The sequence below is a fragment of the Hemiscyllium ocellatum genome, chromosome 49, assembly GCF_020745735.1.
Source record: "Hemiscyllium ocellatum isolate sHemOce1 chromosome 49, sHemOce1.pat.X.cur, whole genome shotgun sequence".
NCBI classification, from domain to species: domain Eukaryota; kingdom Metazoa; phylum Chordata; class Chondrichthyes; order Orectolobiformes; family Hemiscylliidae; genus Hemiscyllium; species Hemiscyllium ocellatum.
The window spans coordinates 12943535-12966034 of record NC_083449.1 but is presented as its reverse complement, the minus strand read 5'-3'; the positions used below and the strand labels follow the sequence as shown (position 1 = coordinate 12966034).

Below are 22500 nucleotides of genomic sequence, written 5' to 3'. Positions count from 1 at the left end.
ACGCACACTCCTGCAGCTGCACAGATACTGTCCACTTGCATACTCTTGCACACACACAGATACTTGTACGTACATGCATAGTCCCATAAACTGCCACACACATCTCTCTCTCTCTCTCTCTCTCTACACACAGATTCATCACCCTTCAGAGACACCTAATGGTATTGAGTTGGTGGGGGTGGTGTGTAGCGATTCACGAAGGTGGTTCGCCCTTCTCACCTCCAGGGGGGTACTGAGGGACAGGGGTGATAAATGCTGGGCCCCGGGAACAATAAGACACTGGTGGAATGCAGCCAGTTAGCACAGGTCTGCGTCTGTATGCAACTGTCATTGGCTCGAGGACTGAACTGGGGGTAAGTCCTGGTGCTGTTCTGTCGTGTGTGACTATCCGGTCTCCATTTCCTTTATTGACTGTTCGTGTGATACCTTTCTGCCCACAACATCCCTCCTCACCCTGGCCATTTCCATTTCCATTCCCAAAGAAAATGGGGATTGTTCGGATGAGGAGGGCACAGGTGTGAACGTTCATGGCTCCCCGGCCAAGCTGCCAAATGATGGAGGGGCCAAGGAGTTGGCAGACAGCGGAGACGTGGAGCTGGAGGGGCAGGGAGTCAGACCCCAAACCGGACAGGAGGCTCAACTCGAGGAATCCGACGGGGAACAGGGTTTGGAGAATGAGCTCTCAACAGAGAAGGGGAAGGCCCGTGAGAGTGAGAGGCCCCAGGGGGCAGGCGAGAAAAGCAAAAACACGCTCAACAGCTTCTTTGGTAAGGCATTGAATGAGTAGGGTAAAGCGGGAGGGAACGGGGAAGGGGTTTGGGGTCCATGGGGGACGGTGTAGAGCGGGAGGGAACGGGGAAGGGGTTAGGGGTCCATGGGGGACGGTGTAGAGCGGGAGGGAACGGGGAAGGGGTTTGGGGTCCATGGGGGACGGTGTAGAGCGGGAGGGAACGGGGAAGAGGTTAGGGGTCCATGGGGGACGGTGTAGAGCGGGAGGGAACGGGGAAGGGGTTAGGGGTCCATGGGGGACGGTGTAGAGCGGGAGGGAACGGGGAAGGTGTTAGGGGTTCATGGGGGACGGTGTAGAGCGGGAGGGAACGGGGAAGGGGTTTGGGGTCCATGGGGGACGGTGTAGAGCGGGAGGGAACGGGGAAGGGGTTTGGGGTCCATGGGGGACGGTGTAGAGCGGGAGGGAACGGGGAAGAGGTTAGGGGTCCATGGGGGACGGTGTAGAGCGGGAGGGAACGGGGAAGGTGTTAGGGGTTCATGGGGGACGGTGTAGAGCGGGAGGGAACGGGGAAGGGGTTTGGGGTCCATGGGGAACAGTGTAGAGCGGGAGGGAACGGGGAAGGTGTTTGGGGTCCATGGGGGAACAGTGTACAGCGGGTAGGAACGGGGAAGGGGCTTGGGGTCCATCGGGGGACGGTGTAGAGCGGGAGGAAATGGGGAAGGGGTTCAGGGTCCATGGGGCGCGGTGTAGAGCGGGAGGGAACGGGGAAGGGGTTTGGGGTCCATGGGGGATTGTGTAGAGCGGGAGGGAACGGGGAAGGGGTTTGGGGTCCATGGGGGATTGTGTAGAGCGGGAGGGAACGGGGAAGGGGTTTGGGGTCCATGGGGATTGTGTAGAGCGGGAGGGAACGGGGTAGGAGTTCGGGGTCCATCGGGGACGTTGTAGAGCAGGAGGGAACGGGGAAGGGGTGGGGATCCATTGGGGATGGTGTAGAGCGGGAGGGAACGGGGAAGGGGTTTGGGGTCCATGGGGAACGGTGTAGAGCGGGAGGGAACGGGGAAGAGGTTAGGGGTCCATGGGGGACGGTGTAGAGCGGGACGGAACGGGGAAGGTGTTAGGGGTCCATGGGGAACAGTGTAGAGCGGGAGGGAACGGGGAAGGTGTTTGGGGTCCATGGGGAACAGTGTAGAGCGGGAGGGAACGGGGAAGGGGTTTGGGGTCCATCGGGGGACGGTGTAGAGCGGGAGGGAACGGGGAAGGGGTTTGGGGTCCATGGGGAACGGTGTAGAGCGGGAGGGAACGGGGAAGGGGTTTGGGGTCCATGGGGGAACAGTGTACAGCGGGTGGGAACGGGGAAGGGGCTTGGGGTCCATAGGGGAACGGTGTAGAGCGGGAGGGAACAGGGAGAGGGGTTTGGGGTCCACGGGGGAAGGGGTGGGGATCCATTGGGGATGGTGTAGAGCGGGAGGGAACGGGGAAGGGGTTTGGCGTCCATGGGGAACGGTGTAGAGCGGGAGGGAACGGGGAAGGGGTTTGGGGTCCATGGGGGATGGTGTAGAACGGGAAGGAACAGGGAGAGGGGTTTGGGGTCCACGGGGGACGGTGTGGTAACATCCTGATTAAACTCCCTCTCTCGCAGCTCCCAGGAAGTCCTCTTCCTCAGCCACCCAGGAGGGAGACAGAAGCTCCCAGGAACAGCCAGGGGCCGGCAGAGACCAGGGCACCCTCTCGCCAAGAGGGGGGCGAGGGGGCCACACCCTGGATTCGACCGGCAGTGGCACCATCAGCAGGTAGGTAGGTGCGGATTGCTCGGGGAGTGAGGCGGTGGGGGCTGGAGAGAGTCCCCTCTGCTCTGATGATGGGGCAGCTTGAGATGGAGGGAGGGGGCTGATTGGTCTTTGGGAGGTGGGTGTGGGGAGGCGGGGGGGGACGTAGTTGGCGGAGAAGGGTCGCTCTCAATCCTGTGGCTTTTTCTGGCAGGTCCCTGAATCCCACCAAAGCCGTCCCGGTGTCTGAACCAGCCAACGTCTATGACCCGTCTAAACCGCGATACCATCCAGTCACGGACGCCTGCTGGAGCCAGGGTCAGAGGTCAGGCCAGGGTCAGTTCGAGGGGGGGAAGGGGCGGCCGAGACGGTGTCACCACGATCTGATTCTGTTTTCCCCCTCCCCCCATTCAGGGTTCCATACTTGGCATTGGCTCAAACCTTCGAGAAGATCGAGAGCGAGTCAGCGAGGTAGGGGACAATTGCTCACTCCAACCTCCATCCCAACGCCCAGGGGGCAAACTCTGACCCCTCACTGAGAGGGCCAAGGGGCTTCTGATCCCGGTCAGAGTGACTGGGGGTTTCATGGGAGACATTGATCCCTCACTGGGGGGGAATGGGAAGAATTGTGGACAGTGACCCCTCACCAGGGGGGAGTGTGGGGTAGTAATGGGGGACAGTTACCCCTCACCGGGGTTAAAGGGCAGGGGGCAGTGATGGGGGACAGTTACCCCTCACCGGGGTTAAAGGGCAGGGGGCAGTGATGGGGGACAGTTACCCCTCACCGGGGTTAAAGGGCAGGGGGCAGTGATGGGGGACAGTTACCCCTCCCGTGGATTAGTCGCTGTACATGTTTAATCTTTGTGTGTTTCCTGGGTGCGGTTTCACCCCCACCACCTCCTGCAGGATGAAGATTATTGAGACCCTGAGTAATTTTTACCGTTCAGTAGTTGCCCTGAGCCCTGACGACCTCCTGCCCTGTATCTACCTGTGTCTGAATCAGCTGGCACCTGCCTACCAGGGTCTGGAGCTGGGCATCGGAGACACCGTCCTCATGAAGGCTGTGGCTCAGGCGACAGGTCAGTCCCCCCTCCCTCCCTGTGTCACCCACTCCCCCATCCCACTCGCTGAAACCCCCTCCCTCCCTCCCTGTATCACCCACTCCCTCATTCACCTCTCTGAAACTCCCTCTCCCTCCCTCCATCACCCACTCCTCCATCCTGCTCGTGTGAACCTCCCCTCCCTCCCTCCATCCTCTCACTTGGAACCCCTCTCCCTCCCCTCTCACCTATTCCCGCCGTATCGCTCCACTGTCTCTCCCTCTGAATGCCCCCCGACTCTCTGCCGCCCACTCTCCACCTCCCCTCTTTCTCTCTCCCTCTCCCTCTCTCTCTCTCCCATACACACTCTCTCCCTCTCTCTCTCCCACCCTCTCCCTCTCTTTCTGTTACTCTCTCACACACACTCTCTCTGTCTATCCGCATCACTCTCCCTCTCTCACAATATCACACACACTCTCTCTCTCTCCCACTTTCTGTCTCTCTCTCACACACACACACTCTTCGTAGTCTCTCTCCCTGTCTCCCTACAGGCCGACAGCTCAGTAAGGTGAAGGTGGAGGCGCAGGAGAAAGGAGACTTAGGCCTTGTGGCGGAGTCCAGTCGGAGCACGCAGAGAACCATGTTTCCCCCAGCCGCGCTCACCGTCACTAGCGTGTTTAGCCGGCTCAAGGACATCGCTCGTATGGCTGGCTCCGCGGTCAGTCCACGGGGTGGGGTAGGGAGGGGAGGGCAGTCAGTGATTGGCGGGGAGGGTAGGGTGTTCAGTGATGGGGGAAGCATGGACGGGAGGTGGGTAAGTGATGGGGGGAGTGGGGAAGGGGGTGTGACGTTGACTGAGTTTGTGGATTGGGGAGTGATATTGACTGAGTTGGGGTAGGTTCTGGGGATATTGACTGGGTTGGTGGGGTAGGTTTTGGGGATATTGACTGGGTTGTTGGAGTAGGTTTTGGGGATATTGACTGGGGTTGGTGGGGTAGGTTTTGGGGATATTGACTGGGTTGGTGGAGTAGGTTTTGGGGATATTGACTGGGTTGGGGTAGGTTTTGGGGATATTGACTGGGTTGGTGGGGTAGGTTTTGGGGATATTGACTGGGTTGGTGGGGTAGGTTTTGGGGATATTGACTGGGGTTGGTGGGGTAGGTTTTGGGGATATTGACTGGGTTGGTGGGGTAGGTTTTGGGGATATTGACTGGGTTGGGGTGTGTTTTGGGGATATTGACTGGGTTGGTGGAATTGGTTTTGGGGATATTGACTGGGGTTGGTGGGGTAGGTTTTGGGGATATTGACTGGGGTTGGTGGAGTAGGTTTTGGGGATATTGACTGGGTTGGGGTGTGTTTTGGGGATATTGACTGGGGTTGGTGGAGTAGGTTTTGGGGATATTGACTGGGGTTGGTGGGGTAGGTTTTGGGGATATTGACTGGGGTTGGTGGAGTAGGTTTTGGGGATATTGACTGGGTTGGTGGAGTAGGTTTTGGGGATATTGACTGGGTTGGTGGAGTAGGTTTTGGGGATATTGACTGGGTTGGTGGAGTAGGTTTTGGGGATATTGACTGGGGTTGGTGGGGTAGGTTTTGGGGATATTGACTGGGTTGGTGGAGTAGGTTTTGGGGATATTGACTGGGGTTGGTGGAGTAGGTTTTGGGGATATTGACTGGGTTGGTGGAGTAGGTTTTGGGGATATTGACTGGGGTTGGTGGAGTAGGTTTTGGGGATATTGACTGGGGTTGGTGGGGTGTGTTTTGGGGATATTGACTGGGTTGGTGGAGTAGGTTTTGGGGATATTGACGGGGTTGGTGGGGTAGGTTTTGGGGATATTGACTGGGGTTGGTGGAGTAGGTTTTGGGGATATTGACTGGGTTGGCGGAGTAGGTTTTGGGGATGTTGACTGGGGTTGGTGGGGTAGGTTTTGGGGATATTGACTGGGGTTGGTGGAGTAGGTTTTGGGGATATTGACTGGGGTTGGTGGAGTAGGTTTTGGGGATATTGACTGGGTTGGTGGAGTAGGTTTTGGGGCTGTGGTGAATGTCTAGCTGGTGAACCCGGGGTCTTGAGGATGAGGCACAGTTTGAGGTTCTGACCTTTCTTATGTTCCAGTCAATGAATAAGAAGATCGAGGTGATCAAGGGTATGTTTGTTGCCTGTCGTCACTCAGAGTCTCGATATCTGATTCGGTGAGTTGTTCGTTCTCAGTCTCGTGCTTGCTCTCCATCTGTCTCTCTCTTTCTCTCTTTCTATAACTGTGTCCCCTCACCCTCTCCACAACTGTTTTCCCTCTCACTCTCTCTCACCATGTTCCCTCCCCCCCCCCGTGTTCCCTCTCCCCCCTGACTGTTCCCGTTACCCCTCTCTCTCTCTGTTCCCTCGCTCTCTCTCTAACCGTGTTCCCTCTCCCTCTGTGTCTAACCGTGTTCTCCCTCCGTGTCTCTAACCATGTTCCCCCTCCCTGTCTCTCTAACCATGTTCCCCCTCTCTCTCTCTAACCATGTTTCCCCCTCCCTGTCTCTCTAACCGTGTTCCCTCTCCCTAACTGTGTTCCCTCTCCCTCTCTCTAACCGTGTTTCCCCCTCCCTGTCTCTCTAACCGTGTTCCCGCTCCCTCCCTCTAACCGTGTTCCCGCTCCCTCTCTCTAACCGTGTTCCCTCTCTCTCTAACCGTGTTCCCTCTCCCTCTCTCTCTAACCGTGTTCCCGCTCCCTCTCTCTAACCGTGTTCCCTTCTCTCTAACCATGTTCCCCCTCCCTCTCTCTAACAGTGTTCCCCCTCCCTCTCCCTGTGTTCCCTCTCCCCCTTTCTAACTGTGTTCCTCCTCCCTCTCCCTCTCTAACCGTGTTTCCCCCTCCCTGTCTCTCTAACCGTGTTCCCGCTCCCTCCCTCTAACCGTGTTCCCGCTCCCTCTCTCTAACCGTGTTCCCTCTCTCTCTAACCGTGTTCCCTCTCCCTCTCTCTCTAACCGTGTTCCCGCTCCCTCTCTCTAACCGTGTTCCCTTCTCTCTAACCATGTTCCCCCTCCCTCTCTCTAACCGTGTTCCCCCTCCCTCTCCCTGTGTTCCCTCTCCCCCTTTCTAACTGTGTTCCTCCTCCCTCCCCCTCTCTAACCATGTTCCCCCTCCCTCTCCCTGACTGTGTTCCTCTCCCCCTCTCTAACCGTGTTCCCCCTCCCTCTCTAACCGTGTTCCCCCTCCCTCTCTAACCGTGTTTCCCTCCCTCTCTCTGACTGTGTTCCCGCTCCCCCTTTTTTTTGTAGATATTTTTATTGAAATTTAACATTTTTGCAAATTTACAAAAATAAACAAAACTCTCAAATACAAACATTGATGTACAATTAAATCATATATACAATAGTCATAATTTAAGAAAGAAAACAAAAAAAGAAAAAAAAAGAAACGAAAAAAGAAAGAAAAAAAAAACCTCAACATTCTACTAATCTAACCTATAACTAACCAGAGTGTATACCTAAGTCTCTTACACGCTCGGAATGTATAAACATCAAATATAATAAAACCCGTATTCGCGCAGGATTCCTCTCCCAAGGGGCCCCGGAGCAGCCCGGTCTGAAATCTTCACTAAATAAAAGCCCTTGTTAGGATGGCCGAAATATCTGCATTTATATAATTCAAAAAGGGCTGCCATATTTTATAAAATAATTCAGTCTTTCGGTGCACCATATTTGTGAGGAAGTCAAGGGGGATATATTCCATAATTAATCTGTGCCAATTTGAAAGACCAGGGGGGCCCTCAGCCACCCAGTTCACCAAAATATTTTTCCTTGCACAGAAAGAGAGAATAGAAAATAGTCTCTTCCCGTGCATATCCAGAGATGAGAGGTTCGAAAAGTCCAAAAGGAGAGATACAGGGTCCACCCTAATTTCCGTTCCTAAAATTTCTGTCAGGGTATTTACCACTTTAGTCCAGTATCTGCGGATTTTCTGACAAGTCCACAGACAATGTACAAGAGTACCCACCTCTATTTTGCATTTGGGACACATTGGAGATGCTCCTGCCTTAAATTTTGCCAATCGAGCCGGAGCTATATGGGCCCTATGAAGTATCTTTAGTTGGATAGCCTGAGTTCTGTTACAGATAGCAATTCTTCTAGCATTTTCCCAAATGTCATTCCGCATATCCTCAGAGATTTCTAGCCCCAAGTCCTGCTCCCATGTTTTAAGCAGGTCATCCATGTCTCCTGAGACTCCATCATGTAGCAAATGGTATATAGTACTAACGGAGGATGCCCCCGCTGGTCGTAAGACATTACGTTCTCTGTCTGATTTATAAAGACTATCTATTAATGTAGTCTTCCTCTGTATATAATCTCGAACTTGGAAGTATCGAAAGAGATCCCCATTAGGTATTCCGAATTTCAGACGCAGCTGCTCAAAGGACATCAGGATCCCATCTTTAAATAGGTCCCCTAAGCATGAGATACCCCTGGATCTCCAGAGTTTAAAGGTGGCATCTGTAATCCCCGGTTGGAATCCCCATGCGCCTACTATTGGTGCATGGGGGATGTTTTATGTGAGTTACCCTCATTTTGCCGCATTATATTCCAGGCCTTAATTGTGTTTAATATTATGGGATTTTTACAGTGGTCTGTAATGATTTTCCTCTTATCTGAAAATAAAAGGTTATTAAGTGGGTATTTTACTTGGGAGGCTTCGATATCCAGCCAAATTGATTGTGGATCAGATGAAACCCAATCAGCTATGTAACTTAGTAGGGAGCTTAACTGATATTTCCTGAAGTCTGGGAAGTCCAGTCCTCCCCTTGCCTGTGGAAGCTGTAGCTTCTTCAGCTTAATAAGGGGCCGTCTATGGTTCCAAATAAAGGAGCCCAACCAGCCATATAATTTACGTAGGGCTATCCTTGGCAGCATCAGCGGGAGCATTCTCATAGGATATAAGAGACGGGGCAGAACATTCATTTTAATTAATGCTATTCTCCCTAGCCAGGAAATCGGAAGGTCTCTCCATCGCTGGAGGTCCTGCCTTATCCTTTCCATTAATTGTACAAAATTAGCCCTATACAGCTGATCAAATACTGGCGTGATAAAAATACCTAAATATAAGAAGCCCTCCAGGGACCAACGGAAGGGAAAAGGGGATCCGTCCACGAAGTGGGGTATCATAGCCAGACCACCCATTGGCATGGCTTCCGATTTTGAAAAATTAATTTTATAGCCTGAGAATGCACTAAATGTATTAATAACTTGAATTAGACGAGGCACTGACATTAAAGGATTACTGAGGAATAAGAGAACGTCATCTGCATAGAGGGTAATTTTGTGTTTACCTGTACCAATCCTCGGGGCCGTTATATTAGGATCAGTCCGGATTGCTTCTGCTAATGGTTCGATTATCAGTGTAAACAACAATGGTGAGAGAGGACATCCTTGACTGCAGCCCCTACCCACACTGAAGCCATCCGATCTTAACCCATTAGTAATAACAGCTGCTTTGGGGTCATTATACAATGTTGAAACCCATTTGGTAAACACCTGTCCAACGCCAAACCTTTCCAATGTGTAAAATAAATTTTTAGATTACTTACAGTGTGGAAACAGGCCCTTCGGCCCAACAAGTCCACACCGACCCGCCGAAGCGCAACCCACCCATACCCCTATTACCTAACACTACGGACAATTTAGCATGGCCAATTCACCTGACCTGCACATCTTTGGACTGTGGGAGGAAACCGGAGCACCCGGAGGAAACCCACGCAGACACGGGGAGAATGTGCAAACTCCACACAGTCAGTTGCCTGAGTCGGGAATTGAACCCAGGTCTCTGGCGCTGTGAGGCAGCAGTGCTAACCACTGTGCCACCGTGCCGCCCCTAAAATATGACCATTCAACCCTATCAAATGCCTTTTCCGCATCCAATGAAATTACTACTCCTGGTATCTTTCCCTGATGACAGGCTTGGATCATATTCAAGACCCTTCTAATATTATTGGATGATCTGCGGCCCTTAATAAATCCCGTCTGGTCCTCCTTTATAATATATGGCAGTACCCCTTCTAGTCTTAGTGCTAACATTTCTGAGAGAATTTTAAAGTCTACATTTAGTAAGGATATTGGTCTGTAAGATGCACAATCTTCTGGGTCTTTTCCTTTTTTGAGGATAAGAGAAATATTTGCTTCTTTCAGCGTGGGCGGGAGACAGACCTGACTATGCGCAAAATTATACATATCCATAAGTGGGTCAACCAATATTCCTGTAAATTCTTTATAGAATTCAGCTTGAAAACCATCTGGGCCCGGTGCTTTTCCGCTCTGAAGTTGCCTAATTGCCTCAAGTATTTCTTGGACTGTTAAAGGGGTATTTAGGGCCGACACCTGTTCCGGAGTCAGGCCCGGGAAGGTCAAATTTTTAAAAAATGACTGCATCCTCCTAATCCTATCTTCACAATCCTGCGATCTATATAGTTCAGAATAAAATTCTTTAAAGGTCGCATTGATCTTTTTATGATCATGAGTCAGGGTACCTGTACTTTCCTTGATGGTCGGAATAGTTTGAGGGGCTTTCTTTTTCTTTGCAAGAAATGCTAAGTATCTACCCGGTTTGTCGCCATATTCATATAATCTTTGTTTCGCAAATAATATTTCCCTTTTAGCCGTTTGAGTAAGCGCGGTGTTTAAAGCTGTCCTAAGAGCTGTAATCCTCTGCAATTTTGTGATAGAAGGTCTATCAGCGTATGCTGTTTCCCCTCTCCCCCTTTTTAACCGTGTTCCCTCTCCCTCTCTCTCTCTAACCGTGTTCCCCTCCCTCTCCCTGACTGTGTTCCCTCTCCCCCTTTCTAACCGTGTTCCCTCTCTCCCTCTCTCTCTCTCCACTCAGGTCTCTCAGTGGCAAGTTACGGATTGGACTTGCTGAGCAGTCTGTCCTTGCGGCTCTGGGCCAGGCGGTCTGCCTGACCCCTCCTCAGCCCGGTAAGCTGTGTATTCCCTTCTCCTGCCTGAATCCTGGGTTGGGGGGAGGCTCGACAGGGTCCTTGGTGGTGGTGGTGTCGGGGTCAATGGTGTGGTGTGTGTCTGTTTGTGGGAGTGGGAGAACCGTGTTGGAATTGGCAGAGTTAACCAAAGTCTGCTGATCCTCCGTCCCCTCCTCTCGCATTCTGTCCCCCTCACCCCTGCTCTGTCCTCTCCAGACACCCTGGATCTCCTGGATGCTGGGAAGGGGATGTCAGCGGAGAATCGAAAATCCTGGATCGAGGAGAAGACCCTCCTGCTCAAGCAAGCTTACTGGTGAGTGCAGTGTGAGGAAACGGTGTCTGACCCTCCCTGGCACCCTCCATCCTTGGCTCCATCCCTTCTCCTTCCGTCCCTCACTCTCCCCTCATTCCCTCTCTCCTGACTCTCCTCCCACCGATGGGGGTGGAGTTGACCTGTCGCAGCCTGTTGATGGGACGTGGGGGAGGGGAGGGGGTGGTGTAACCACAGTCACAGCGTTAATCGATCAATCTCTCTCTCTCTCTCTCTCTTTCTCTCTGTCTCTCTCTCTCTGTCTCTCTATCTTCCCCCCCCCCACCCCTCGCTCTCGGGTCTTTCTCTCTCACTCTCGCTCCTGCTCGCTATCGCGCTCTATCTCTCCGCCTTGTTCTCACTGTCTCTCTTGCTCTTGCTCTCGCTCTTGCTGTCGCTCGCTCTCTCTCTCTCTCTCTCCCTCCCCTCGCCTTGCTCTCGCTGTCCCTCTCGCTCTCGCTCCCTCTCATACCTTCGCTGTCGCATGCGCTCACTCTCTCTCCCCCTCTCTCGCTCTCTCTCTCACACACCCTCGCTTATGCGCTCTCTCGCTCGCTCTCTCTCTCTCTCTCTCTCTCTCTCTCCTCACTCGCTCTCTCTCTCCCCCCTCTCTCACACACCCTCGCTCTCTTTCTCCTCCCCCCCCCCACCCCTCGCTTGCTCTGTCTCTCTCTCTGTCTCCCCTCACTCGCTGTCTCTCTCTCTCCCCCGTCTCTCACTCACGCACACTCGCTCTCTCTCTCTTCGCCCCCCCCCCCCCAACCCCTCGCTTGCTCTGTCGGTCTCTCTCTCTCTCTCTCCTCCCTCTCTGTCTCACACACACTCGCGCTCTCTCTGTCCTCACCCCCCACCCCTCACTTGCTCGCTCTCTCTCTCTCTCTCTTCCCCCCCCCCCCCACCCCCTCCCTCGCTCTCTCTCTCTCTTTCCCCCGGCTCTCACTGTCTCTCTTGCTCTCTCAATCTCTCTCGCTGTCCCTCTCACTCTCTGTTTCTCACACAAACCTTCACTCTCTCTCTCGCTCTCCTCCTGTCCTTCCCACAGTGAGTTACCCAACTATGACGTGATCGTCCCTGTCCTCCTGAGGGAAGGGATTGACAAGCTTCCAGAGCTCTGCCGCCTCACGCCAGGTACCCGGGGGTTTAACGAGGGGGTCGGGTGTAGTGCAGGGCTCAGGGCTCACATGGTGGTCAGGGGTTATACTGGAGTCAGGGTTTGCACAGGGATCAGAGATAACACAGGACAGGGAAGGATTCATGGAGTATGAGGGTGTGAGGGTCAGTGTGATCCCAGTGTGGGGTGAGGAATGGACAGTGTGTGGGTCAGTGTGATCCCAGTGCGGGGTGTTTAATGGACAGTGTGTGGGTCAGTGTGATCCCAGTGTGGGGTGTTTAATGGACAGTGTGTGGGTGTACAGTGCGATCCAGTGTGGGGTGTTTAATGGACGGTGTGTGGGTCAGTGTGATCCCAGTGTGGGATGTTTAATGGACAGTGTGTGGGTGTACAGTGTGATCCCAGTGTGGAGTGTGTAATGGACAGTGTGTGGGTCGGTGTGATCCCAGTGCGGGGTGTGTAATGGACAGTGTGTGGGTCGGTGTGATCCCAGTGCGGGGTGTTTAATGGACAGTGTGTGGGTCAGTGTGATCCCAGTGTGGGGTGTTTAATGGACAGTGTGTGGGTGTATAGTGTGATCCCAGTGTGGGGTGTTTAATGGACAGTGTGTGGGTCAGTGTGATCCCAGTGTGGGGTGTTTAATGGACAGTGTATGGGTGTACAGTGTGATCCCAGTGTGCGGTGTTTAATGGACGGTGTGTGGGTCAGTGTGATCCCGGTGCGGGGTGTTTAATGGACGGTGTGTGGGTGTACAGTGTGATCCCAGTGTGGGGTGTTTAATGGACAGTGTGTGGGTGTATAGTGTGATCCCGGTGCGGGGTGTTTAATGGACGGTGTGTGGGTGTACAGTGTGATCCCAGTGTGGGGTGTTTAATGGACAGTGTGTGGGTGTATAGTGTGATCCCAGTGTGGGGTGTTTAATGGACAGTGTGTGGGTCAGTGTGATCCCAGTGTGGGGTGTTTAATGGACAGTGTGTGGGTCAGTGTGATCCCAGTGCGGGGTGTTTAATGGACAGTGTGTGGGTGTACAGTGTGATCCCAGTGTGCGGTGTTTAATGGACAGTGTGTGGGTGTACAGTGTGATCCCAGTGTGGGGTGTTTAATGGACAGTGTGTGGGTCAGTGTGATCCCAGTGTGGGTTGTTTAATGGACAGTGTGTGGGTCAGTGTGATCCCAGTGCAGGGTGTTTAATGGACGGTGTGTGGGTGTACGGTGTGATCCCAGTGCGGGGTGTTTAATGGACGGTGTGTGGGTCAGTGTGATCCCAGTGTGGGGTGTTTAATGGACAGTGTGTGGGTGTACAGTGTGATCCCAGTGCGGGGTGTTTAATGGACAGTGTGTGGGTGTACAGTGTGATCCCAGTGTGGGTTGTTTAATGGACAGTGTGTGGGTGTACGGTATGATCCCAGTGCGGGGTGTTTAATGGACAGTGTGTGGGTCAGTGTGATCCCAGTGTGGGGTGTGTAATGGACAGTGTGTGGGTCAGTGTGATCCCAGTGTGGGGTGTGTAATGGACAGTGTGTGGGTCAGTGTGATCCCAGTGTGGGGTTTTTAATGGACAGTGTGTGGGTGTACGGTGTGATCCCAGTGCGGGGTGATTAATGGACAGTGTGTGGGTGTGCAGTGTGATCCCAGTGCGGGGTGTGTAATGGACAGTGTGTGGGTGTGCAGTGTGATCCCAGTGCGGGGTGTTTAATGGACAGTGTGTGGGTGTACAGTGTGATCCCAGTGTGTGGGTGTACAGTGTGATCCCAGTGCGGTGTTTAATGGACAGTGTGTGTGTCAGTGTGATCCCAATGTGGGGTGTTTAATGGACAGTGTGTTGGTGTACAGTGTGATCCCAGTGCGGGGTGTGTAATGGACGGTGTGTGGGTGTACAGTGTGATCCCAGTGTGGGGTGTTTAATGGACAGTGTATGGGTCAGTGTGATCCCAGTGTGCGGTGTGTAATGGACGGTGTGTGGGTGTACAGTGTGATCCCAGTGCGGGGTGTGTAATGGACAGTGTGTGGGTGTACAGTGTGATCCCAGTGCGAGGTGTTTAATGGACAGTGTGTGGGTGTACAGTGTGATCCCAGTGCGGAGTGTGTAATGGACAGTGTGTGGGTGTACAGTGTGATCCCAGTGTGGGGTGTTTAATGGACAGTGTATGGGTCAGTGTGATCCCAGTGTGCGGTGTGTAATGGACGGTGTGTGGGTGTACAGTGTGATCCCAGTGTGGGGTGTTTAATGGACAGTGTGTGGGTGTACAGTGTGATCCCAGTGTGGGGTGTTTAATGGACAGTGTGTGGGTGTACAGTGTGATCCCAGTGTGCGGTGTGTAATGGACGGTGTGTGGGTGTACAGTGTGATCCCAGTGCGGGGTGTGTAATGGACAGTGTGTGGGTGTACAGTGTGATCCCAGTGCGGAGTGTGTAATGGACAGTGTGTGGGTGTACAGTGTGATCCCAGTGCGGAGTGTGTAATGGACAGTGTGTGGGTGTACAGTGTGATCCCAGTGCGGAGTGTGTAATGGACAGTGTGTGGGTGTACAGTGTGATCCCAGTGCAGGGTGTGTAATGGACAGTGTGTGGGTGTACAGTGTGATCCCAGTGTGGGGTGTTTAATGTACAGTGTGTGGGTGGTACAGTGTGATCCCAGTGTGCGGTGTTTAATGGACAGTGTGTGGGTGTACAGTGTGATCCCAGTGTGGGGTGTTTAATGGACAGTGTGTGGGTGTACAGTGTGATCCCAGTGTGGGGTGTTTAATGGACAGTGTGTGGGTGTACAGTGTGATCCCAGTGTGGGGTGTTTAATGGACAGTGTGTGGGTGTACAGTGTGATCCCAGTGTGTGGGTGTACAGTGTGATCCCAGTGCGGTGTTTAATGGACAGTGTGTGTGTCAGTGTGATCCCAATGTGGGGTGTTTAATGGACAGTGTGTTGGTGTACAGTGTGATCCCAGTGCGGGGTGTGTAATGGACAGTGTGTGGGTGTACAGTGTGATCTCAGTGTGGGGTGTTTAATGGACAGTGTATGGGTCAGTGTGATCCCAGTGTGCGGTGTGTAATGGACGGTGTGTGGGTGTACAGTGTGATCCCAGTGTGGGGTGTTTAATGGACAGTGTATGGGTCAGTGTGATCCCAGTGTGCGGTGTGTAATGGACGGTGTGTGGGTGTACAGTGTGATCCCAGTGCGGGGTGTGTAATGGACAGTGTGTGGGTGTACAGTGTGATCCCAGTGTGGGGTGTTTAATGTACAGTGTGTGGGTGGTACAGTGTGATCCCAGTGTGCGGTGTTTAATGGACAGTGTGTGGGTGTACAGTGTGATCCCAGTGTGGGGTGTTTAATGGACAGTGTGTGGGTGTACAGTGTGATCCCAGTGTGGGGTGTTTAATGGACAGTGTGTGGGTGTACAGTGTGATCCCAGTGCAGGGTGTGTAATGGACGGTGTTATGCTGCAGGAATCCCTCTGAAACCAATGCTCGCCCACCCAACGAAAGGCATTGGGGAAGTGATGAAGAGGTTCGATGAAGCAGCGTTTACCTGCGAGTACAAATACGATGGGGAGAGAGCACAGGTGGGAACTGCGCCTGGCCATTCGCGTCACTCCTGACCCCGTGTTTACAGAGCTGGTCTCCTGCCTCTGTCCCTCCATCTCTCTCTGTCCCCTTGTGTGTCTTTCTCATTTATTTTCTCTCCCCCTCTCTTGTCTCTCTCTCTCACTTTCTGTCTCTTACTTTCTCTCTCTCTCTGTCTCCATCCCTCTTTTTCTCTCTCTGTCCCCCATCTGTGTCTTTGTCTCTGACCTCTCTCCCTCCCTCTCATTCTCTGTCTCTCCCACCCTCTCTCTATCTTTCACGTTCCCTCCTTTTCTCTCATGTCTCTATGTGTCTCTCTCTCTCTCTCTCTCTCTCTCTCTTTCTCTCTGTATCTCTCCACCGCCCTCCCTCCTTCTCTGTGTCACGTTCCCTTCTCTCATGGAGTCATAGAGATGTATTGCCTGAAACAGACCCTTCAGTCCATCTCGTCCATTATCCCAAACTAATGTAGTCCCACTTTTCAGCACCCGACCTATATCCCTCCAAACCCATCCAGGTGCAATTTAAATGTTGTAATTGTACCAGCCTCCACCACATCCTCTGGCAGCTCGTTCCATACACACACCACCCTCTGCGTGAAAAAGTTGCCTCTTCAGTCCCTTTAATATCTTTCCCCTCTCACCCAAAACCTATGCCCTCTAGTTCTGGATCCCTGACCCCAGGGAAGAGACTTTTTCCATTTATCCTATCCATGCCCCTCATGATTTTATAAACCTCTATAAGGTCACCCCTCAGCCTCCGACGCTCCAGGGAAAACAGCCCCAGCCTGTTCAGCCTCTCCCTGTAGCTCAGATCCTCCAACCCTGGCAACATCCTTGTAAATCTTTTCTGAACCCTTTCAAGTTTCACAACATCTTTCCGATAGTAAGGAGACCAGAATTGCACGCAGTATTCCCACAGTGGCCTAACATGACCTCCCAACTCCTGTACTCAATACTCTGACCAATAAAGGAAAACATACCAAACGCCTTCTTCTCTATCCTATCTACCTGCGACTCCACTTTCAAGGAGCTATGAACCTGCACTCCAAGGTCTCTTTGTTCAGCAACACTCCCTAGGACCTTACCATTAAGTGTCTAAGTCCTGCTAAGATTTGCTTTCCCAAAATGCAGCCCCTCATTTATCTGAATTAAACTCCATCTGCCATTTCTCAGCCCATTGGCCCATCTGGTCCAGATCCTGTTGTAATCTGAGGTAACCTTCATTGCCCACTACATCTCCAATTTTGGTGTCATCTGCAAACTTACTGTTAGTTCTTATCCTCACGTCCAAGCCATTTATATAAATGACGAAAAGTAGACGACTCAGCACCGATCCTTGTGACACTCGACTGGTCACAGGCCTCCAGTCTGAAAAACAACCCTCCACCTCCACTCTCTGAATTCTACCTTTGAGCCAGTTCTGTATCCAAATGCCTTTGGATCTCTCTCTCTCTCTCTCTCTTTCTCTCTCTCTCTCTCTCTCTCTCTCTCTCTCACGTTTAAACATTTCAAACCCCGACCCCCTCCACCTGGTGACCAATTCATTGCAACCTGTCTCCGGGTGGACTTGGTAAGAAGTCACAGTCACCAGTATTCACCCTGCATGCAAAATAGACGTGTGGGGCTGGGTCATCAGGGATTGCATTTTAGGGGTCAGGGAAGCGAGGGTCCGGTCTCAGTCTGTCACCGCTCCTCCAGGTACCGGGGGGGGGGTCAGGGGAGCGAGGGTCCTGTCTCAGTCTGTCACCGCTCCTCCAGGTACCGGGGGGGTCAGGGGAGCGAGGGTCCTGTCTCAGTCTGTCACAGCTCCTCCAGGTACCGGGGGGGTCAGGGAAGCGAGGGTCCTGTCTCAGTCTGTCACAGCCCCTCCAGGTACCGGGGGGGGTCAGGGGAGCGAGGGTCCTGTCTCAGTCTGTCACCGCTCCTCCAGGTACCGGGGGGGTCAGGGGAGCGAGGGTCCTGTCTCAGTCTGTCACAGCTCCTCCAGGTACCGGGGGGTCAGGGGAGCGAGGGTCCGGTCTCTGTCACAGCTCCTCCAGGTACTGGGGTTCAGGGGAGCGAGGGTCCTGTCTCAGTCTGTCACAGCTCCTCCAGGTACCGGGGGGTCAGGGGAGTGAGGGTCGTGTCTCAGTCTGTCACCTCTCCTCCAGGTACTGGGGGGTCAGGGGAGTGAGGGTCCTGTCTCAGTCTGTCACCGCTCCTCCAGGTACTGGGGGGGTCAGGGGAGCGAGGGTCGTGTCTCAGTCTGTCACCACTCCTCCAGGTACCAGGGGGTCAGGGGAGCGAGGATCGTGTCTCAGTCTGTCACAGCTCCTCCAGGTACCAGGGGGTCAGGGGAGCGAGGGTCGTGTCTCAGTCTGTCACAGCTCCTCCAGGTACCAGGGGGTCAGGGGAGCGAGGGTCGTGTCTCAGTCTGTCACAGCTCCTCCAGTTACCGGGGGGTCAGGGGAGCAAGGGTCCTGTCTCAGTCTGTCACCGCTCCTCCAGGTACCGGGGGGTCAGGGGAGCAAGGGTCCTGTCTCAGTCTGTCACCGCTCCTCCAGGTACTGGGGGGTCAGGGGAGCGAGGGTCCTGTCTCAGTCTGTCACAGCTCCTCCAGGTACCAGGGGGTCAGGGGAGCGAGGGTCGTGTCTCAGTCTGTGACCGCTCCTCCAGGTACTGGAGGGGTCAGGGGAGCGAGGGTCCTGTCTCAGTCTGTCACAGCCCCTCCAGGTACTGGGGGGTCAGGGGAGCGAGGGTCCTGTCTCAGTCTGTCACCGCTCCTCCAGGTACCGGGGGGTCAGGGGAGCGAGGGTCCTGTCTCAGTCTGTCACAGCTCCTCCAGGTACTGGGGGTCACGGGAGCGAGGGTCGTGTCTCAGTCTGTCACCACTCCTCCAGGTACTGGGGGTCAGGCGAGTGAGGGTCGTGTCTCAGTCTGTCACAGCCCCTCCAGGTACTGGGGGGGTCAGGGGAGCGAAGGTCGTGTCTCAGTCTGTCACAGCTCCTCCAGGTATTTGGGGGGTCAGGGGAGCAAGGGTCCTGTCTCAGTCTGTCACAGCTCCTCCAGGTACCAGGGGGTCAGGGGAGCGAGGGTCGTGTCTCAGTCTGTCACAGCCCCTCCAGGTACCAGGGGGTCAGGGGAGCGAGGGTCGTGTCTCAGTCTGTCACAGCCCCTCCAGGTACTGGGGGTCAGGGGAGCGAAGGTCGTGTCTCAGTCTGTCACAGCTCCTCCAGGTATTTGGGGGGTCAGGGGAGCAAGGGTCCTGTCTCAGTCCGTGTGTTTCCTGACGGGACTCTTGTAACCTGTGGCCCCTAACCGAGCCCGATTGACGTGTGTGTGTGTGTGTGTGTGTGTGTGTGTGTGTGTGTGTGTGTGTGTGTGTGTGTATTTTCTCAGCTGTGCTGTCTGTTTCTCTCAGATCCACATCCTGGACACGGGAGACATTCACATCTACAGCCGTAATCAAGAAAACAATACCTCCAAGTACCCTGACATCATCGACAGACTTCCCAAGGTACAGTTGCACGGGATCATCTCCCCCACACACCCAGCGTCGCCAGGAAACACGCGATGGGTGTGGACACAGGAACTGTACATGGGAAGCAGGAATGGGACTGTATTTACTTTTAAATTTGGGAGCATGATAATTTAGTTTGCGGCAGGAGGATGTTTTATCTCGTATCGACCTGTTATATCCTGACTGGACTAGAGACAGGTCACGGTGTTCTCTGCCATTGGAAACATATCGAGGTCAAAATATTGAATATTGTTCCAAAACGTTTGGGAGAAGATTTGTAGCTCAGGTGCTCGTTGTTGTGGTTCTGTTCACCGAGCTGGGAATTTGTGTTGCAGACGTTTTGTCCCCTGTCTAGGTGACATCCTCAGAGCTTGGGAGCCTCCTGTGAAGCACTTCTGTGATGTTTCCTCTGGCATTTATAGTGATTTGTACCTGCCGCTTTCGGTTGTCAGTTCCAACTGTCCGCTGCAGTGGTCGGTATATTGGGTCCAGGTCGATGTGCCTATTGATTGAATCTCTGGATGAGTACCGTGCCTCTAGGAATTCCCTGGCTGTTCTTTGTTTGGCTTGTCCTATAATAGTAGTGTTGTCCCAATCGAATTCATGTTGCTTGTCATCTGAGTGTGTGGCTACTAAGGATAGCTGGTCGTGTCGTTTCGTGGCTAGTTGGTGTTCATGGATGCGGACCGTTAGCTGTCTTCCTGTTTGTCCTATGTAGTGTTTTGTGCAGTCCTTGCATGGGATTTTGTACACTACATTGGTTTTGCTCATGCTGGGTATCGGGTCCTTCATCCTGGTGAGTTGTTGTCTGAGAGTGGCTGTTGGTTTGTGTGCTGTTCTGAGTCGTAGTGGTCGCAGCAGTCTGGCCATCAGTTCGGAAATGCTCCTGATGTATGGTAGTGTGGCTAGTCCTTTGGGTTGTGGCATGTCCTCGTTCCATTGTCTTTCCCTTAGGCATCTGTTGATGAAATTGCGCGGGTATCCGTTTTTGGCGGATACATTGTATAGGTGGTCTTCCTCTTTTTGCAGTTCTGGTGTGCTGCAGTGTGTTGTGGCTCTTTTGAATAGTGTCTTAACGCAACTTCTTTTGTGTGTGTTCGGGTGGTTGCTTTTGTAGTTCAGGACTTGGTCTGTGTGAGTGGCTTTCCTGTATACCTTCGTGGTGAATTCTCCATTCGGTGTTCTCTGTACCATCACGTCTAGGAACGGGAGTTGGTTGTCCTTTTCTTCCTCTCTCGTGAATCAGATTCCTGTGAGTGTGGCGTTACAAAATCCCATGCAAGGACTGCACAAAACGCTACATAGGACAAACAGGAAGACAGCTAACGGTCCGTATCCAAGAACACCATTTAGCCACGAAATGACACGACCAGCTATCCTTAGTAGCCACACACTCAGATGACAAACAACATGAATTCGACTGGGACAGCACTACTATTATAGGACAAGCCAAACAGAGAATAGCCAGGGAATTCCTAGGGGCATGGCACTCATCCACAGATTCAATCAATAGGCACATCGACCTGGACCCAATATACCGGCCACTGCAGCGGACAGCTGGAACTGACAACCGGAAGCGGCAGAGACAAACCACTATAAATGCCGGAGGAAAGATCACAGAAGCGCTTCACAGGAGGCTCCCAAGCACTGAGGATGTCACCTAGACAGGGGACAAAACGTCTGCAACACAAACTCCCAGCTCGGCGAACAGAACCACAACATTGTTCAAAAAAAACTGGAGAGGTTTCAGAAGAGATTTACCAGGATGTTACTGGGAATGGAGGGTTAGTGTTATAGGTAGAGACTTTTGTTTTCACTGGCAGCATAGGAGGTTGCGAGGTGACCTTAGAGAAATTTATAAAATTGTGAGAAGGTATTGATCGAGTTAATTAGATTACTTACAGTGTGGAAACAGGCCCTTCAGCCCAACAAGTCCACACCGACCCTCCTAAGCGCAACCCACCCAGACCCGTTCCCTTACATTTACCCCTTCACCTAACACTACGGGCAATTTAGCACGGCCAGTTCACCTAACCTGCACATTTTAGGACCGTGGAAGGAAACCGGAGCACCCGGAGGAAACCCACTCAGACACGGGGAGAATGTGCAAACTCCACACAGACAGTTGCCTGTGGCGGGAATTGAACCCAGGTCTCTAGCGCTGTGAGGCAGCAGTGCTAACCACCGTGCCACCCATGACATATAAGTACCACGCCCTGACCAATTGCGCCACTGGAGCCCTACGTTAATGATAGATTTTTTTCTCCCCCTAGGATGGATGATGTTAAGACGAGTGGACACATTTTTAAGATGAGAGTAGAGAGATTTAAAAGTGACATGAGAAGAGATATTTTTTACACAGAGGATGGTTTCATGTGTGGACTGAACTTCCTGAGGGAGCAGTGTATGTGGTCCAGTCACAACATTTGAAAGGTGTTTGGATAAGTCCATGGATGGGAAAGGTTTAGAGGGATATGGGCCAGGGGCAGGCAGGTGGGACGAGCTTAGTTTGGGGATTATGGACGGTTGGGCCAAGGGTCTGTTTCCACGCTGTGTGACCCTCCAAAAAGGAGTTGGATAGCGTTCTTGGGAGTTGAAGGAAGGACAACTCCAGAACTGAGTTGCTCCAGAACTCAGCCATGATCCTGAAATGTGGCTAATCTGCATTGTCGCTTTGTGTCCCCATTCTCTGTTACTCCTGATAACCTTTCACCCCCTTGCTTGTCACAAATCTCACCACCTCCAACGAGTCTCGTTCTTCCCAACCCTCCCGGCCCCTCCACCACCAGTTACACAGAGAGAGAGAGAGAGAGAGAGAGAGTTCCGATATGTGCAGACCCTCTGAGGGAATGCATCATCAAATCTCTTCATAACCTCCTTGTGTCCTTGTCAGGTTTCATGACCCGTCCCTGTGCATCAAGAAATGTGTCAATCCCACCTTCGCTTCCTTTGTTGTTTCTGTGAACAGTTGAGGTCCCCACACAATCTGAAGTAATCTTTTTATTTTGTGTCCCCCCCATGATGAATGCTACAATTCTACCAGCTTTTCTGATTGCTTGATGTACCGGCAGACCACCCTTCTGTGATTCCTGCCCTCGGACAGCCCAGATCCCTCAGCATCACAGAGCTCTCGTTGAGTTAATGCCTTTTAATGCATCCTGCCAAAATGGACTTCCCATTTGCCGACATTATCCTGCGTTTGCCACATCCTTGCCCACACACTGAACTTAGCTTTGTAGTTGCCTCCTTCTCATTTCCTGTCTCTGTGCACTCGGGAAACTTGTCAAAGTTGTTGTTGCAACTGCTCAGAGTCCCCTGGAGGTGTAGCAGTTCCCCAGTTGCTGTGACTCCCCCACCCCCAGCCCCGTTGTTGCTGTAATCCCTGGAGTTTTTGTTGCAATGGGGCTATATAGTGTTTCAGGTCTTCCCGACTGAATGGTTTGATCTTCAATTCCCTTCCCCTCCTCCTCATCCCGCTCACACACCCTCTCTCACGCGCGCACACTCTTGCACACATGCACTAACTCACTCACA

General features: G+C 52.9%; 1 protein-coding gene across 1 annotated transcript in view; it reads left to right on the top strand.

The window, feature by feature from the left end:
• Window positions 1–22500, top strand: part of lig1 (ligase I, DNA, ATP-dependent) — a 47802-nt gene that overhangs the window by 15493 nt on the left and 9809 nt on the right. Inside the window, exons 6-17 of the mRNA XM_060857011.1 lie at window positions 483–767; window positions 2370–2520; window positions 2711–2821; window positions 2911–2967; window positions 3403–3575; window positions 4088–4254; window positions 5653–5729; window positions 10394–10485; window positions 10704–10800; window positions 11840–11925; window positions 15349–15464; window positions 18868–18963. Of these exons, the coding sequence (XP_060712994.1) occupies window positions 483–767; window positions 2370–2520; window positions 2711–2821; window positions 2911–2967; window positions 3403–3575; window positions 4088–4254; window positions 5653–5729; window positions 10394–10485; window positions 10704–10800; window positions 11840–11925; window positions 15349–15464; window positions 18868–18963 (1508 nt within the window). The remainder of the gene's footprint in view (window positions 1–482; window positions 768–2369; window positions 2521–2710; window positions 2822–2910; window positions 2968–3402; window positions 3576–4087; window positions 4255–5652; window positions 5730–10393; window positions 10486–10703; window positions 10801–11839; window positions 11926–15348; window positions 15465–18867; window positions 18964–22500) is intronic.